General features: G+C 50.3%; 4 protein-coding genes across 4 annotated transcripts; 3 read left to right on the plus strand and 1 right to left on the minus strand.

Annotated features, from left to right (window-relative positions):
* The first annotated feature begins 835 nt into the window (after positions 1 to 835).
* Positions 836 to 2,469, plus strand: STEHIDRAFT_125936 (uncharacterized protein). The gene is made up of 6 exons (XM_007310453.1): positions 836 to 1,139; positions 1,214 to 1,409; positions 1,441 to 1,505; positions 1,568 to 1,605; positions 1,675 to 1,993; positions 2,066 to 2,469. Exons 1-6 carry the CDS (start codon positions 864 to 866, stop codon positions 2,312 to 2,314), a joined length of 1,143 nt encoding a protein of 380 aa, XP_007310515.1. The 5' UTR covers positions 836 to 863; the 3' UTR covers positions 2,315 to 2,469.
* Positions 2,470 to 2,851: 382 nt separating this feature from the next.
* Positions 2,852 to 5,342, minus strand: STEHIDRAFT_105448 (MFS general substrate transporter; the record flags this gene model as incomplete). The annotated part of the gene is made up of 15 exons (XM_007310454.1): positions 5,167 to 5,342; positions 5,081 to 5,110; positions 4,939 to 5,028; positions 4,822 to 4,880; positions 4,671 to 4,765; positions 4,528 to 4,606; positions 4,436 to 4,464; positions 4,352 to 4,364; positions 4,220 to 4,289; positions 4,124 to 4,140; positions 3,827 to 4,052; positions 3,704 to 3,759; positions 3,307 to 3,614; positions 3,159 to 3,224; positions 2,852 to 3,079 (listed from the first exon to the last, which is right to left on the minus strand). The coding sequence occupies exons 1-15, from the start codon at positions 5,322 to 5,324 to the stop codon at positions 2,852 to 2,854; spliced, it is 1,524 nt and encodes a 507-aa protein (XP_007310516.1). The 5' UTR covers positions 5,325 to 5,342.
* A 577-nt stretch (positions 5,343 to 5,919) lies between these two features.
* On the plus strand, positions 5,920 to 11,238 carry STEHIDRAFT_142820 (5-oxoprolinase). Its single transcript, XM_007310455.1, has 20 exons — positions 5,920 to 6,324; positions 6,382 to 6,425; positions 6,481 to 6,778; positions 6,831 to 6,923; positions 6,984 to 7,333; positions 7,411 to 7,526; positions 7,590 to 7,750; positions 7,810 to 7,817; positions 7,870 to 8,021; positions 8,101 to 8,997; positions 9,067 to 9,124; positions 9,183 to 9,348; positions 9,402 to 9,516; positions 9,587 to 9,965; positions 10,024 to 10,189; positions 10,252 to 10,278; positions 10,338 to 10,583; positions 10,640 to 10,680; positions 10,759 to 10,873; positions 10,940 to 11,238. The coding sequence occupies exons 1-20, from the start codon at positions 6,018 to 6,020 to the stop codon at positions 11,200 to 11,202; spliced, it is 4,002 nt and encodes a 1,333-aa protein (XP_007310517.1). The 5' UTR covers positions 5,920 to 6,017; the 3' UTR covers positions 11,203 to 11,238.
* A 3,381-nt stretch (positions 11,239 to 14,619) lies between these two features.
* STEHIDRAFT_172653 (glycoside hydrolase family 79 protein) lies at positions 14,620 to 17,610 on the plus strand (the record flags this gene model as incomplete). The annotated part of the gene is made up of 13 exons (XM_007310456.1): positions 14,620 to 14,767; positions 14,850 to 15,041; positions 15,126 to 15,138; positions 15,199 to 15,425; positions 15,489 to 15,608; positions 15,662 to 15,678; positions 15,742 to 15,935; positions 15,998 to 16,291; positions 16,345 to 16,387; positions 16,449 to 16,532; positions 16,589 to 16,767; positions 16,824 to 16,878; positions 16,933 to 17,610. 13 exons carry the CDS (start codon positions 14,620 to 14,622, stop codon positions 17,332 to 17,334), a joined length of 1,968 nt encoding a protein of 655 aa, XP_007310518.1. The 3' UTR covers positions 17,335 to 17,610.
* Between the last annotated feature and the right edge of the window lie 509 nt (positions 17,611 to 18,119).

Below are 18,119 nucleotides of genomic sequence, written 5' to 3' on the forward strand. Positions count from 1 at the left end.
TCCAATGATAGTGCCACGAAACTTCAGCAAGCTTTGGTTGACGTTTTCGAAACCACGGACCTGTTAAAATTCGCCGAGGCGAAACGTGGGCTAGTGAAGAACGAGGCCTTGTTCGAGACTACGCTCCTCAAGAACTTCACCGATTTTTGCGCCCCTCTTCGCCGCGAGATCCGCACGCTCTACACAGTGTTAGGTCGTGCATACAAGAACTCCAAACGGTTGAAGGAGTATCCTGTAGAGTCCCTCTACAGAAAATTCCTTCGACTCTTCGACGCCGCTCAAAAACGTTCCTCAATCGTCAAACACAACACGACTAACGCCGACTACATAGCTCACGAGGAAGCTGAGACGCATAGGCGCGAAACGCAGTTGGAAATATGGGCGACACCATCGTCTGACAAGAAACGAAAGCACATGGAGGATGAAGAACAAGGTTCGCGGTCTACTCCTGCTGACCACCCTGTAGATGCGCCCGACGTGTTTCCTCCCCGTAAGGCCCGACGACCAAACCACCCATCAGGACCCTGACATGCGCTCCATCTCGCCGGTTGGACGGTTGTATCGTGCTGTAGAGGACTGTGTGCTCTAAATGTGTACAGCATTATTTAGTATTGCCAGTGGTTGATTGTTATGATCTGATGAATAAAATGATGATTCTAGCGAGCGTGTGCATGGTACAGGGTTTCAATTTTGTGAGCTCAAACCCAGCGTACTCCGATTGCATCTGAGTTTGCCCTGATCGGAGACTGCCGCGCAATGAGTCCAATTGTTTCTTGTTTCTGCCTGTTTCTAGTCACAACCTTCACCGTCTTGCTTCCACCAACTCCCATTCCTTGCCCTCTTTCCTGTAGATACTTGCCATCATGTCGTGGTTCACTAGCCGTAGACGTTTGTCGGTACAGGCAGAAGTGCCCTGGCCTGGGTGGTTGGACGACGAAGCTGCGAAGGCTCTCACCGATCCCTCCAGTGACGACTCATACGCACTGAATCATGATGAACTGAAATGGGTTCATGTACAACCTTGGCTTTTGTCCAAAGGTTACGACCTCCGCCCGCGGTTCCGTCCAGGCTGGGTTCCTTCCTGGGGTCAATCAGGAGCTCCCCGGCGATCTCGCCACGAAGATGCGATCATCCATGGCGTATGTCGCGCATATCATTGCTTGTTTCTGAAGTATATCTCTCATTCTACTTCCCCGCACCTTGTCTGGTCCAGAACGTATATGCTCCAGTGGTCATGGATGCTGTTCGAAGAGCTGATGGACGGAGAGTCCTCATCAAGCGAGTATCGTTAGCTCATGGTGGCCGAGACGTCGCAATCCTCGAATATCTGGCTTCCAAGGGACGCGCGAGCGACCCACGAAATCATACCATCCCGCTCCTGGATGTTATTCGCACCCCCCCCTTCCGATGTCTTTTTTATGGTGTTTCCATTATTCAAAGATATCACGTTACCGGAGTTCGACACATTGGGCGAGGGCATAGACTTCATGGACCAGTCGTTGGAAGTATGTGCATTCGTATATCCCTGCTCATCGAGCGCTACTGATTACATCCCAATCTTACGCAGGGTCTCGTATTTCTGCATGAACATCGTGTTGCTCATAGGTGCGTACTGTTTGATCTACGACAGCAGGATATAATATAATGCTGCCCCAACCTGACTGGATTTTTCAGAGATTGCAGTATAACTAACATCGTTATGGATTCCAAGAAAATGTACCCTCGAGGATTACATGCGGACGCATCCCTGGACGCGCAGGGCCGAATGCTATCGGGCGCTCGCACGCGAACTCAGGCCGGCGGTGTGAAGTACTATTTCATCGACTTCGGTGAATCCATTCTATTTGCTGCCGACGAAGACGCACGGATAAAGGAACCCTCAAAGGCCAGTATACATGCTCCAGAAACTCGCGCAAACCAAATAATGCCGTACGATGCCTTCAAACCCGACATCTATACGCTTGGGAAAACTTTTCAGGAACAACTCATTGAGGTTCCCTTCTTTCACTCTTTATTGTCTTGTATCTTTGGGTTGACTCTTTCCTCTTTTCTACTCGGAGGGTAGGAGTTCGTGGGCGATTTCGGCGCGTTCAAGCCACTCATCGAAAGCATGATACAAATCAATCCCGACGAACGGCCGACCGCTGCTCAAGCCTTGGATCAATTGCGAACAATCTCTTCCGCATTTTCTCGCACAGACCGACACAGAAGAGCGCATTGGAAGCGTTATCATGATCCTTGGACAGCTCCTGTAGCGGATGCAGTCCATATGATCAGCGAAGTCCTGTGGGTCCTTCGAACGTGGAAGTGGTGAATTCGTTCTGAGTTTTCCATCGTCCTTGTATCACATCCTCTGCGACGCGGTGTTCATCCGTAACCATGCTCGCGCCCGTCTTTCACTTTAATATGCATTACTACGCTCTGGACGTATCTCTACTGTTATACGATACCCTGTCTCGCCGTTTGTTCTCCATCATTGCTTTCTTAGTGCATTATCGCTTTCCTTGTTTTATTTTTACAAATGTTATGATTTGATATATGCAATCAGGTTTTGCCTTCGGTTTATGACCGTCACAACCTGTTCCAGTAGAATTTGCGTCTACGTCGACGATGTACCTCAGCGGACCAGCGGCGGACGCTCGTATTGACTAAGACCGTGTCTCGCGTTCGTACTCGCAACTTCACTGCTCTTGTTCCATCATGGCATCTGACGTTCCTGAGCGAAAATGTGAAGTTCATGACGAATAGAATATGCCAACAACTAGCAAAAACACCCAATTAATGAAATACAGTACAATCCGCGCTCCTCAAATCTTACCCTTCCCCTCACAATCTAAACCCGAATCAAAGCTCATCTGACCTTCACGTCCTCGACGCTACTTCCCTCATCTCCTCTCGCACTTACACCATCACCCCCAATGATCCCGATCCCCTTTACCCCACCCCCGTTCTCATCGTTCTCCCGCGCCACTTCGGCGATATGGGCTTCCCGTTTATCGCGCCTGACGAAGAGGACGATGAGGGCTGTACCGACGATGTTGGCGGCCCAGAAGGCGGTGGTGACTTTGTATCCTAGTGGCTGGAAGAGGAGAGAGCAATATTTTAGATCGAGAAGAAGAGAGGAAAAGGTAAAGATGGGGAGGAGAACGAAGACATACGTAATGTGGTGCCTTCGAGGAGGGGAACAAGAGGTTGGGCACCCACGCGTTGAAGACATACGAAGCCTGCCCATCCACAACTGATATTAGTCTCATCATCTCCAAAACCGAACGACCTCGTCGCATAGATGACAGACTAAAAACATACCGTATTTAAGAACCCAACCGTGATCGCTCTCCCCTCCGCATTGCCCGACGTCAGCTCATTCGCCCAAGCTAACATCAACGCTCCCGTCGACGTGACCGTGAAATTTAAAAAGAAGCCCGCAAAGATCGCGTTCTTCGAAGCTGGCCATGAGGCGAGGATGGCGTTTCCGATGAGGGCGACCGTGCCGCCGAAGATGATGACGGGGTAGCGGGTGTTGAGAGCGTCGGAGACCCAGGAGTAGACTAGGGCCATGACGATTTGGAGGGCGTAGCCGCCGGTGGGGATGATGTTGATCAGGGTTACGTTGGCTGGATGGGTTTGAAGGATTTGAGGGGAAGGGGAGGAGGAGAAAGGTCAGATCGAGTGGGGAGTAGGTTACAGACAATATAAGACGTACTCTTCCAAGGGGCGGTAGCTTTGAGCCAGAGGTTCATGTACGCATATGAACTCAACCTGTGAAACAAAAGGGGGCATAATTCAATAGGTATCCTCAACCATACTCTTTGCGAATTAGGCTTACCCGAGTACGAAACAGGTATAAGGCACGAAGAACGCCCACGGGACCCAGCTCGAGAACCCTTTTTTGAACGTTTGCAGCGAGAATCCAGTAGGCGGTGCGCGTTTCATTTGTGCCATTCGCTCCTGGGCGATGTCGAGGTGCTTTTGGCGGAGCCACCAGCGAGCGCGGGGATTAGGCTTATTAGGGATATCTGGGATGAGGAAGAGGCCTGCAAAGGCGATGGGGACTGTAATTCAAACAAAACAGAATAGGGCTGTGAGAGTTAGGACGGAAGACGAATGATCGCTGAGAACGTACGAGAGATGACTCCATCCCTGCGTTTTCGAAACCAGGTGTTGTGTTAGACGCAGACGCAGACGTGGACGTGGATGAAGTAGATTTATAAGCACGTACATAATGAAAAGCCATTGCCATCCTGTCAAGCCACCTACTCCGTTCAAATTGGTGTGAACAGCAGCTTGCACTGATTTTGACCCGTGTGATCAGTGGAGTGCAAAGTATTCAGATAACGCATGTATGACTTACGATATCCGCTGAACTAGTCACACAGGGCAGGCGTGATTGATTGTCAGTATTTGATCTCTTTTGATTCCGGGACAAAATATTCACCATCGTTCCTGCAGCCGAAGTCGCTTGAACTAAAATAATTCACGCGAAGAGTCAGCTAGAACAAGACTGCGAGTGATATTTGGAGAACTCACAGATGACAGCACGTTTTCCGAGCTCACTTGGGCCATACCAGCTTCCAAGAACCCAGATCATTCCGGGGTAGGATGTGGCCTGAGTGCAGGGTGAGTACAAACACAAGCTAGAAGCATAAGAATGAGAGGTAGGGAGAGCACACCTCAGCCATTCCAATGAAGAAACGCAGCGCATATAGTGTTTCGACGTTCTTCGCAACGGAGCAGCACATGACGAGAACGGTCCATAGAATCTCGCCTATATCTCCGGTAAGTCCAAACGGTCGTCGATGAACGCAGGTAAAAGAGACGCACAAAATGGCAGCCAGATGGATGGAGAAATTTTGACCATGAGCAAAGTGCCGGGAAATTGACTGAACGAGCAAGTGTGAGTGAAACGAAGTCGCGGTACGAATGAAGGGCATCGCATACCCGATGACATAGCCGGCAGTGAACATGGAAAGAAGGGTGTTGTACTGGTTCCCAGTGAAGTCGAGGTCCTCCTGCATGCCGCTCACGTAACTGTGGCCCAAATTGAGTCAAGAGTCAAGGAAGATTTGGACGGGACACATACGCATTAGCGATGTTGGCCTGGTCGAGATATCTGGTATGCCCCAAATATCAGCATCTACAACACATAGAAAGCATCTTCGAACGTACTTGATGAAGTATCCCAGACATGCGATGACGAACAAATGCAGGTCGAGCCACTGCACGAACTTACGCTCATGTTCAGGCTTCTCGTCCCGATCCCAGACAATCCTCGAGATGCGACTCCCTAACGAGCGCTTTTCTGGCACGTTGTCAACTACGCTCATCGTGGCCTGGGTAGTTGTCGGAAGACTGGAGGAAGGAGTTCGGAAGTCCGGAAGGGAGGAGAGAACCTGCTATGGCGGGTCTCACATTCGAGTTTTCAAGGATATCGGACAGTGGTGAGAGCGGATGAGCACGCCATCGAATCCGGGCCATGACAAGGAAGCTAGAGGGAGGAAAAACCGACTATGCCGATGATAAGATTTCCAACACCGTAGATTGACTTGAACGGAGGTGGAGCAACCAAGATAGACAGCCCAACTTTGATTGTGTACATCGCGTTCCTGAAGCTTGCGGGAGGAAAAACCGGAACATACGAGCTGAGGTATCGTCACCCGTCATATAAATGGCGCAATTGTTGGCAATAATACCGGACATGTCGAGCAAGGCGAGACGCGCATTCGCGGTACTGGATGCAAAAAAAAATGGCCGAGCCGTCGCCAGTGGGAAGCCGCGGCGGGCTTTTACGGTAATTCCAAGGGGGTGCCTGAACTTCTTAGTGGCGGTGCTGCTTCGGCTTTGATAATGTTTTCGCTGAGTCAATGCAGCTGTCATTCTCTTACCATCTCGCGTTATCATATTATTCGGATTTTTGCTGGGGAAGGAACAGGATGGCTCTCCCGAGACCGATGTTTTTTGTGCCAACCTACTTATTCCATCAAAGTGCACCGACGTAGCTCTCCATAATCGCGTTCATCATGGCCCAGTCGTCCAACTCTAAGCTTCCTGGTATCCGTATCGCTATCGACCGTGGTGGAACCTTCTGTGATGTTTGGGCTTTCATTCCTCAGCATCTGTACCACGATCCTTCCACTTCAATTCTAGGAAACGCGGTCGTTATTCCCAGCAGCTTCGACTTGGATGGCGTACAGATCACCTTTAAGCTTCTCAGCGAGGATCCTCAGGCATATGATGATGCACCATCAGAGGGAATCAGGCGCGTACTCCAGATCGCACACGGCAAAGAGATTGAGAAGAATGGAAAGTTGGACACCGGTATCATAGGTGGGTGCCATATTCTTGATCTCCCGTATGCATGGACGCCCATACGCCGTTTCGCAGATTCCGTGCGCATGGGCACTACAGTCGCCACAAACGCGCTCCTGGTACGTTCATTACCGGTCTGGTATCGATATGAAACTCATGCATACGGCTGTATAGGAACGCAAAGGCGAGAAGATTGGTCTTGTTGTTACGAAAGGTTTTGCAGATTTGCTCGAGATTGGTGATCAGACACGCCCGGACCTGTTTGACTTGTCCATCTCCACTAAACCATCCTTGCTCTATTCGCGAGACAACGTGATCGAGGCTTCAGAGCGTGTTACCCCGGAAGGATGGACTCTCGATCCTCAAGGTCAGACTGTAGAAGGACTGCTTGCTGCGGCGAAGGAGACGGAGGAGGACGGCGAAGTGTTCATGGGTGTCAGCGGAGAAGTCGTGCGTGTGCTGGAAACGCTTGGTAGGCTAGGCGCATATCCTCGTTGTATTTGCGCTCATTCTTTGTAAAACAGACGAAAAGAAGATTGAGCAGGATTTGCAGGCCATGTATGAGCGAGGTATTCGCTCACTGGCCGTCTGTCTACTACACTCATGGACATATCCTGGTGCGACATACTCACCATGAACGACAATTTGAGTCACTTACCCGCCTTCACGTTATCCAGAACACGAGCAAATCATATCCGCAATAGCCACCCGAATCGGCTTCACCCATGTCTCGCTCTCCTCCTCCCTCTCACCCGCCATTAAAGCCGTACCCCGTGGCAACTCCGCCGCGCTCGATGCATACCTCAGCCCCATTCTTCGCCGCTACGTCGACTCCTTCAACAGCCATTTCGAAACCGGGAGAGCAGGCGACCGGACGGACTTTATGAAAAGCGATGGCGGTCTTGTGTCTGCTGATAAGTTCTCGGGATTGAGGGCCGTACTATCTGGTCCGGCGGGAGGTGTGGTTGGATGTGCTTTGACTGCATACAGCAAAAAGAGGGCAAGACCGGTTATTGGTTTCGATATGGTATGCTCTTGTTATCTTTTTATATCATGTGGCGGTGGCACCGTGAGGGCTGACTGTCCTGGTCGCGCTATGTGCAGGGTGGAACATCTACAGATGTCTCTCGTTACGCCGGGACATTCGATCTTGTATTTGAAACTGTTACCGCGGGAATCAAGGTCGCTTGCCCTCAGTTAGGTATCGAGACTGTCGCAGCGTAAGCTCCCTCTAAACGTACGTGGCTTCTCGCTGAACTTTTGATCTCCTATCTTCAATACAGCGGCGGTGGCTCTCGGTTGTTCTACAAGAACGGCCAATTTGTGGTCGGTCCTGAGTCCGTCGGTGCTCATCCTGGACCGGCTTGTTACCGCAAAGGTGGCGAGCTAGCAATCACGGATGCTAATGCAGTATTGGGACGACTTATTCCTAGTCAATTCCCTGGTAAGTCGTTCTCGTCACACTGTATCCGACGATGACTCCTCATCTGACCGATGTTCCAGCCATTTTTGTCAGTCTTGCCTCGTGAAAGCATGATGATTTTGTCTTACCTTTGACTATAGGGCCCCAATGCCGATGAGCCTTTGGACGTATCTGCGTCGGTACACAAATTCGAGGAGCTTACCGCCACTATCAACGCAGAAAGACCTGACGAGCCTTATACTCTTGAACAAGTAGCCGCAGGTTTTATTCGTGTCGCCAATGAGGGAATGAGGTGCGATTCTTTCTTTCTCGGTCCTACTGTATCAACGATCGCCAGGAGTCTCACTCACTGTGTATCCTGTTCTATCAAGTCGACCAATGCGTTCCGTGACCGAACATCGCGGTTTCAGTACCAGCAGTCACGATCTCTGCTGCTTTGGTGGCGCAGGTGGTCAACATGCCTGTGCTATCGCTTCCGGCCTCAATATCTCTACTGTCATCATCCCTCGCTTCTCCTCCATCCTCTCCGCCTTCGGCATCGCCTGTGCCGACATCAGTGCCGAGGCCGCCACTCCATTCTCTGCCACTCTCGACGATTCCGCCTCCGTGCACTTCCAAATCCAGGAGAGAGTCGATAAATTGAAGGCGGACGTGGTGAAACAGCTTGACGAACAGGGTGTAAAAAGAGACGATGTGGAGTTCGAAGTGACGGTGGGGGCGGGATATGACGGCTCGGACACGGTGCTTCAGATACCGTTCAAGGAGACGTTGAGGGAGGATTTCATTGCCGCGCATCTGAGAGAGACTTCCTTCTCCATGCCGAGGAAGGTACTGGTCTCGGGAGTGCGTGTCCAAGGTGTCGGCAAGTCGCTCAACGTCACGCCGCCTGACTTTTCGGAAGAGCTCGCAGCGGCTGAGGCTGCTGCGTCCAAGGCGTCGAGTGGTGGCGAGCCTCTTACAGTGCCCAAGGCGACGTCTACGATCTCGACATACTTTGATTTCGCGGACGGGGTTGGAAGGAGGGTCGATACGCCTGCATATACGTTGGGTGATGTGGAGACGGGCAGTTGGATCAAAGGTCCTGCAGTCATCAGCGATACGACGCAGACGATTGTGGTGGAGCCGAATGCTGAGGCGGTGGTGCTCAGCCAGCATGTAGTGTTGAAGATTAGGGATGAGAAGGTGGCGACAAAGAGTGACAAGGATGGAGAAGAGGTGTTGGTGGCGGATCCGATCACATTAGCTGTGTTTGGAAACCGATTCATGAGGTGCGTTCGAATATCGTCTTCCAACTAATCTTATTTTGATTGTGATTGATAAATGACGGGGTTGTTCAGCATTGCGGAACAGATGGGCCACACACTGCAGAGAACCTCTATCTCTGTTAGCATCAAGGTAAAATTCCGTTCATGCGATGCCATCTTCCCTAGCTGATCGTTTTTCTTCCGAACAGGAACGTCTCGATTTTTCTTGCTCCATTCACTCCACAGACGGTGCACTCGTCGCAAATGCGCCACATATCCCCGTTCATCTTGGATCGATGCAGTACGCTGTGCAGGCTCAGCATCAGCACTGGCTAGGCAAATTGAAGCCTGGTGATGTACTGCTCACGAATCATCGTAAGTCTCATTCACATCTGTGTAAATTATGTCGAGTTAATCATCATGTCCAGCGCAATGGGGAGGAACGCATCTACCTGACTTGACGGTCGTCACCCCCGTATTCGACCCTGCCGACCAGACGAAGGTTTTGTTCTATGTCGCCAGTCGAGGACATCACACAGATATGTGCGTTTTCTTCGAATTCTTTCTAAAGCAACTCCAGCTCTAACGGTCATACCATCTGATCTTTTGACAGTGGTGGAACGAGCGTTACGTCCATGAATCCGATCTCTAAGGAATTGTGGCAAGAAGGTCTTTCCGTCACGACCTTCAAACTCGTTTCTGAAGGCCACTTCGACGAAGATGGTGTCTGCGAACTATTCCGCAAGGCTGGTGACTACCCCGGTAGCAGTATGACCCGGCGGATAGATCATAACCTCACCGACCTCCACGCAGCCATCGCGGCGAACGTGAGGGGTATTGGGCTCGTCGAGGCGCTTTTCAAGGAGTTTGGGACGAGGAAAGTGTTGTTCTACATGAAGGAGATCCAGAGTCTGGCAGCGAGGACTGTGAAGGCTTTCTTCAAGGACGTGTATAGGAAATTCGAGGGGAGGGCATTACGTGCGAGGGATTTCGTGAGTACTCGGGATATCTTCGGCGTGAAAGTTTCTAGCTGATGTTCGACCACTGCAGTTCGATGATGGGACGGAGATTGTCATCGAAATTCGCATCGATCCTGAAGAAGGAACGGCTGTGTTCGACTGGACAGGGACGGGTCCTCAGTCATACAACTGTTTCAACTCGCCGATCTCTCTCAGCTATGCTGCTATTATCTATTGCCTGCGCTCTATGATCAATTGTGAGTATATCAACCAGGGTCGAAATGATCATTTTCGAAACGACGCTAATAGCAGATTGCAGCCGACATCCCAATGCCGCTGAATCAGGGTAAGTATGCTGACCTTCTCCCGCGACAGTCACAGGCGCTTATTGGTGTCTTTTTGTAGGTGTTCTTGACCCCGTTACCAACATCGTTCCAGAGGGAACCATCCTTAATCCGAGCGGTGTCGTCGCCATCTCTGGATCGACCATCTCATCTCAACGTCTTGTGGATGTCATCCTTCGGGCTTTCCACGCAGCGGCGGCTTCACAAGGGGACGCAAACTCCTTAGGTTTCGGCACCGGTGGCAAAGACGCGTACGGCAATGTAACACCTGGCTTTGCGTATGGGGAGGCGATCGGTGGCGGAAGTGGTACGTTTGCCGCCGTTCTACTTCTCTCTGGGCGCAATGTTCACCCAAAGACACAGGCGCTGGACCAGGATGGCATGGTTCACATGCGGTGTCGGTGGTACGTCCTAAACAGTTGTCATACCCCTTGTAACTCCCGTGCTGATAACGAAATGGCTTCTACCTCTCACTGAATTAGCACTCTACGAACACACGTCTAACCGATGTAGAGGTAGTCGAGGCGCGCTGCCCACTGCTCATCACACAATTCTCTATTAACAGGGGAAGTGGAGGTCGTGGTAAATGGAATGGTGGTAAGTTCGCAGTTCGTCACAGATTGATCGTGGATTGCTCAAAGAAGCTACATTCATATGTTTTAGGCGATGGATGCATTCGCGTATTCCGTGCACGTCAGCCAGTCAACTGTTCGATTGTCTCGCAACGCCGTGTTTTCGCACCGTTCGGACTCGAAGGTGGCGGCGACGGAGCGAAGGGGACGAACATTTGGTGTCGTACAGACCCAGTGGATGGATCATACACCGAAATTAGCTTGGGGAACAATGCGATGTTCGCACTAGGAAGGGGAGACAGCATCAGGGTTCAGACGCCTGCGGGTGGAGCATGGGGAAGCCAGAATGCATAGATGTCAGGCGAGTTTCTGATTGTCTTTTCCTCCGGGGTATTTATGAATCATATATGTTGGATTGAGTTTTCGAGATGTCTCGAATTTGTAACAGTTTGCAAAGTCTCTCAGTGGATCATGGCAGTTGTGCATGCTATAGGTCTTGCTTTCCGAAGCATTGGTTTTGGCGTGATGGACACATTTGTCTGAATGGTCTGACTGGTCACGCTTGACCTCTTCATGAGTAGCATTGCCGTTCTGTGGCTTTAGAGAGTAACAGAATGAACTGAGCTTCAGTTTGAATCTCGCGTATACAAATACATCGCCGTTGATCGGCCCTTCGCTGACCGCGTGTCAAGCACGGCCAAAATCAAAACCCGACTAGACCCAAAAACCTCCTTCACACTAACCTTCGGACACCACTTCTGATTTTTGTGTGTACCAGTCTACTAGCGCTCAGTTGTGAGGTTGTAATTGGTGACTCATTTTTCACAGGCCTTCCCGCCCTTCCCATATTGACCGACTTCGCTACTCTTCTTCACATCCAGGTTTTGTTCTTCGAGTGGAAGCTTTGACGCTCAGCACTCGGTGTGGAATTCTCTAAAATCGGACCAGCCGGAACATAGTGCTCTGATGTGCCGAAGTCTTCTTTGTAGGCGCTAGTCATTTAGGGTACAGAAGAAAGACGGTATATATAGTGTTAACACTTTAAGATTTGGTCGGAACTGGTCGATAAGGGACACGCAGCAGTGATCTACAACTCAATGGGAGGTCCGTGAAACCCGTACTTATCAACAAAGGCTATCCAGATTGCCCTGTGGCTCTTTGTTCCCCATCATTAGATTCCGGAGAACAAGCTTTACTCATTCCTTTTTACCTCCCTGCTCTCACTGCCTCTTGTCATGCTTCCCTTCCTCTTGGTATCTACTGCCTTGGCTTCTTTCGCCAATGCGCAGTTTTCCGTCCATCGACCAAAGAACATTAGCCAAGCAATATTCAGCGGGACACCACTAACCTCTGCGACAAGTACCCCCAGCGCCACCACTACAGGTTCGTTTTTCTATCGTATATTACGAGCGAAGTACAACACTGACATTCTTTGGACTGTCGTGCTCGTTGTATGTTCTCCATTCCTCGGATCTTTTGAGTAGGCTTAGCTACATTCGCTAGCGCATTGATCGTGGCGGAGGTTTTCGACCACGATAATGCATCGCAGGCATGTAGTACACATACTCAGTCAACAATTTGCTTGTCTAATTTATGTGTATAGATCATTGATCTCCAAGCAAATACCAGTCTGTACAACACATCAGCATATGCGATTTACGAGCACGGGCCACCATCGAAAGTGGCGTTGTTCAATTTGATGACGGACACCTCTGGGAGATCGGATTACGTTGCCACGGTCTCACGTCCCGGGGCCACCCTTCCTTCAAAGGTCAGGGTCAAGTGAGTAACTTCCCTGTATTGTCCCGAGACCGACGCCTGAAGTTTTTCCGTCATTCGAAGGTATTTGCAGCCATCCTCGATCCCAGACAAGGTCAATCGTAATTGGGCAAAAGAGGCATGTAATCTCTTAATGTTGAACAACACAATTTATGACATTTACTTTTCGCAGTCATTCAGTAAAGCCTTCGAGACCGTGGATTGCATCCAGGGAACACCGGACGTTCAAACCATACAATGTGATCAGACAAACAATTCTTGCGCTATCAAAGTTCCCGCCCCAAGCTTCGCCCTCGTTTTCCTCACAGATGATACAGGACACGAGAAAGCATCGACCTCGGGATACTTCGACCCGCTCGCGACCAGTAATGGTCATAAAAATATCGGTGACTCTAGGGGTAGCACGAGCCCTCTCTTGATGCACCAAGGTTCTAGTAGTACGATGGAACGCCACGCAGTGCCGTGGATAATCTGGTTACTCATGGGTGCTATCTTGGGTTGGTTAGCTGCTCTGAGGATTTACCAATGGCTATACTCACACGACTTCCGTACTGTCTGAGTTCTTTTCTCCTCGAGAGTCCCCGAGTGTCATCCCTCGTCATTACTCTCACGACTTTCTTGTCTTTGCCAGTGACCGCCGCTAAGTATGCTCACGATCTCAGTTGGTTGGACTAATATTGGACGTTGACTACCGTATATCTCGCATTGTATTGAATGTATAGTTTACTTTACCATTTTCTGCCATATCGCACCAATCGAGCGTCCAGTTTTGCAGTACTTACTTTGCATATCCTCCGGGACGGAGACCTCACGCCACACAAACATTAATACTCGGCTTTTGCCGGTTGACACAAGTTCGCTCATAATGGAACTCAAACTCTTCTTCGAATTCCTTGCTTCCCCTTTACAGCCTGTCCTGACAAGGACCCCGGCCTGCGAGTACTGGAGAGTTTCATTTTATGCACCTGCCCGACTCCGAATTTTCCCGCTACACCAAGATCACTGTATCTTCCTATAATGGTTCAGGTCTAGTGAGCCAAAAAATTGTTGTCCCCGTCGCCTGAATCACTAGTAGACGATCTCCCACGATCCCACACGCAGCGTTCCAGCCAAGACTTATCAACAATTATCTAGGTTAATCCTCAGGATATCGACAAGTTTCTGTTATCGCAGTTATCAGCCGACCGTCAGGCCCAAGGCATATCCAGTAAGTACTAGGCCTTGACTACGGCTGCTCTTTGCCTGTTCGTCTGCTGTCGAAAACTAGGCTTAGACTGGAGATGCTCCTGATATCCTATCGTTGAGCACCCTCCTTATATCATGAACATCGCCGCCAATCGCACCTCGGTGGCTGTGCCTCGAGTGTCGCCGATATGACAACTTGACGAAGTTGATGAGAAGAGAAGACTTACCCAGGTACACATTATTCGGCGGAACGGATACGGGCAATGCTTTTTTCCGAGATATCCCAAAGCCGTCCAGCATCGTCTTCATGCTCGATACATTGCGTCTCTTGTGACAATCGAGTACCAATATCTCAGGGCAGTGCATGCATCAGACAGCCCGTCGAGAAACATATCAGGTCGGACCTAGAAACAGAACCGAAGCTATGTTCACTGTTGACTCTATCCTGCCTCCTGAGTGGGAAGGTGCTTGATCCGCGAGGTGAGAGGCGATGGCAGATCAACGCGGGTTTTAGCGCCCGTCTTCCTGGTGTAAATATAGAACTGATCCTCTACTACGAGCCTCCTCGCCGGCCTCACCACTAGTGTCGACTGTTTGGCGGGCAGGGGAAATCTTGGCGAAGGGCCACACAGCTGTAATCTGTAACTTGATGGAGGCTCGATAAGTGCGCCCGCGTAAAGTGCATGCGGCAAAAACTGCCCGCATGGCTCACTGTCGGAGGCGAATATGCTTTATATATCATGGCGGTGTGCAAGCATACGATCGTGCTTCACCCTTGCCCCCCGACGACTTTGACCCTCTCCTGCGATGCTTTTCTTCTTTGTTTTGGCTGCCTTTATCTCTTTATCTGATGCTCAATTCTCTGTCTACCGCCCCAAGAATGCTGATCAAGTCATCTTTGATGGAAAATCTGTGACCTATACTACCTCAAGGACCACCACCGCCACCGCCACAGGTCCGTCTTTGTTTTATTTCTCTCGATAAATACACAGGTAGGAACTGATCTTTTGGGTCATGATTTTTCCCCCACTGAACAGGTCCAGCAGCTACGTTCACCAACGCTGCTGCCTACAACCAAGACACATTGCAAGCTCCAGCACTACCGGTTCCTGCCCCGGCGACCGAGTTCTCCATTCAATTGGTCGATGGCGGGATGACAGGCCTGTCTATCAAGCAGAATGGCGCCTTCTACGGATTCTCGGTGGAGATGTCGGTGGCGGAAAACGTTTGTGAGTGCCCGCTATCCTATCCTGAGCGCAGCGTTAGTACGGGAGCTATCCATGGACTGATACATTCATCAAAAACACTACTAGTGGGCCGCAACAGGTGGCTAATTCGCTTTACTCGTGTCTCGAAACGCGTTTGACACATCCGGATCCGTCTTAGTTCGCTACTTCAAGTACCATTTCTGAACCTTATGGCGAACATCCAGGAGCGGGTCGGATCAGTGCTCGTACGGGTCGGAGGGAACACTCAGGAGCAGGCAGCTATGGTGTCCAGCCTGCCGAATTCAACATCCGTTAGCATGAGCACCGGATCCCTGCAGTGGACACCAGATTTACTGTACACGATGGCAAATATATCGGCCCTGACAAACACACGGTGGCTTTTGGGTACGTTAGGCGCTCACCGTCGTAGAAATATTTTTCGCTGATCAGCATATTCTTTTATATTAGGTATACCGTGGTTCCAGGCCTCCCCGTTTGTGCTTGACATTGTCCACCAAGGAGAACAAATATTGGGAGACAAGGTCATAGGATATCAGGCGGCTAACGAGCCAGACCTCTACGCGCGCCGTGAGCGTTATTTGAATTCGTTTCATCGCTCTGACCTGACCGCATGCACCAAGATGGCAACAGACCAAGTGTAAGTCCGGTGGTGCTCAACCTCTTCCTCGATTTAGCCTCTCATGATTGAGTTTTTTTTCAGACGTACACCGCTCAGGACTACGTCAACGAGGTCGGCGCTTTGGTCGATCAGATCAGCACGGATTCGGCCATCCCAATGAAGAACAACCTTCTCGTTGCACCCAGCCTGGCGGGTAACTGGAATCTGAGCGCTATCTGGAACACGTCTTTCATCTCAACGTATAGCGATAGTCTCGCTCTGCTGTCCGTTGAGCAGTAGGTTCCGGCCCACCCTCTAGCGCTTTTCAATATTCTGATGCGTCATCGTTTACCATTAGCTATCCAGAGAGCGCCTGCGACACAGTGACCATACCCGTCGTTCCTCAAGATGCTTTCGCTCAATACCTCACCCATAGCTTCTCACAACAGCAAGTTGCGAAGTATCTTCCCTCTACGGCTCTTGCTCAGCAGTCCGACAAGCAGTTCTTAATGTCTGAAACGAATTCCGGATCTTGCGGAGGTTGGGCGGGCCTCTCAGATAGTTTCGGAGCGGCACTGTGGGCGCTGGATTACGGCCTTACTATGGCCTATAGCAACTTCACGGGCGCTTTGCTTCATGTCGGTGGCTTGAAGTACGTGCAATCTTGGTGAATCTTGTCCTTACGTTACTGACCATATCTTTTAGCTCCTTCTACAACCCATTCTTCAGTCCTCCTACTAACCAGTCGGTGAGTGGTGGATTATCGCCTTGTAATGCACAAAAGCTAAATCCCTTTCCCCCCTCGCTAGCATTATCGGCAATGGACTGTGGGCCCTGTGTATTACAGCGCCTTGATCATGGCGGAAATCTTGGGTCCTAGTAATGCATCACAGGTAGGCATTGTTCGTGTTCTCGTCAATGCTCTGAATGAAGTAACCTCGTGCAATAGGTTGTTGACCTCCAGGCCAATGCGAACTCGGACTATACACCAGGATATGCAATCTTTGAGAACGGGTCGCCGACCAAAGTAGCATTGTTCAACTTGATGACGGATCCCTCTGGTAATTCGGACTATACGGCTACGCTCTCTATCTCGGGTGCCACACTTCCTTCACAAGTCACGGTCAAGTATGCAACTTCTTTTTCTTTACGAGTGGTTTGAATCTCATCTCTTTATATTGTAGGTATCTGCGCTCGTCTTCGGTCTCCGACAAGGCTGGCTATACGTGGGCGAACCAGGTTTGCTCTTTCTCAACATCGGAATTACCATCCTCTGACAAGTCTTCTTCGCAGTCATTTGGTGACGCTCTCCAAGCCGATGGTCGCCTGCAAGGGACGCTCGACGTTCAAACCGTGCAATGCGACCAAACAAGCAATACTTGCGCCATTAAAGTTCCAGCTCCCAGCTTCGCTCTTGTTTTCCTCACAGATGACGCAGAAAGCGAAGCAACGCCGTCCGAGACCCTCACGTTCTCGACCAGTACGATTGCAACAGCGACCGCGGCGTATGTCGACCCGTCCGTGTTGGCGACGAGCAATGGACAATCCGGACTTGGTTTGGATGGTGAATACAAGGGGAGTACGAGCCCTGGCTCTGTGGATCATTTTAATTCTGCGGGACATGCAGTACCGTGGATGACTGGATTAATCATATCCGTTCTTTCGGGTCTGCTTGTTGTTTTGCGGACAATTTAGGAACGAACCTGCTTTACGATTTCTGTTACGTCTTATCTCTTCCTCATCTTCATCTGGGTATTGGGTATATCTGGATATTGGGTATCGTCGCTGCTTTTATGCCTTTTCACGGACTGTCGAGATGCTCACGGATACAATCAATTCATCGGACTATTTGTAATATTTGACGACATGGATTATCGGACGTTCGCATACTTACCCTTGTATAATTCATAATGAAGTTACAGTACTGCTTTCTGTACTACAAGTAATATCGTTTTTTACAAACAGTGGCTCTCCCTGTTCAGCGAGAACTTTCATTTGTGACCGAGAGCGAGAAGACAATCCTCAAGAGCAACCGCCACCGCCACAGATCATAAGTTCGAGCTCCGCTAGACTCAGATGTGGCACAGTCGACGGACAATGTTGACACGAACTTGATCCTTGCTTGCCCGGTCGAAGTCTCGTCCCCTCTGCCTTTAGAAGACCATAGGAACTGTGATCTGCAATTCCTGGATGTGTTCCTGTGCTTGAGCTTTGAGCGAGAGTCTGATTGTTATTTATCCCGATCTCTGCCATGACACGGACCTACGTATATTATCAATCCTCGTGCCAGTGATTGGCCCCACTGGCAGCCCAGGACGATCCCAATTACATTTCTTTCTATCAGCACTTCTAGTTGCCACCAGTTACCTAGGTTCATCTTGTGCCTATATTTACCTGGTGGTCTTCGTTCCTGAGCCTTCTGGCGAAATTGTCCCAGAGCCTCAGATATCGGAACTGCCGAACACCGCGACCGACACAAA

The sequence above is a fragment of the Stereum hirsutum genome (genome assembly GCF_000264905.1).
Source record: "Stereum hirsutum FP-91666 SS1 unplaced genomic scaffold STEHIscaffold_20, whole genome shotgun sequence".
In the NCBI taxonomy this organism is placed as follows: domain Eukaryota; kingdom Fungi; phylum Basidiomycota; class Agaricomycetes; order Russulales; family Stereaceae; genus Stereum; species Stereum hirsutum.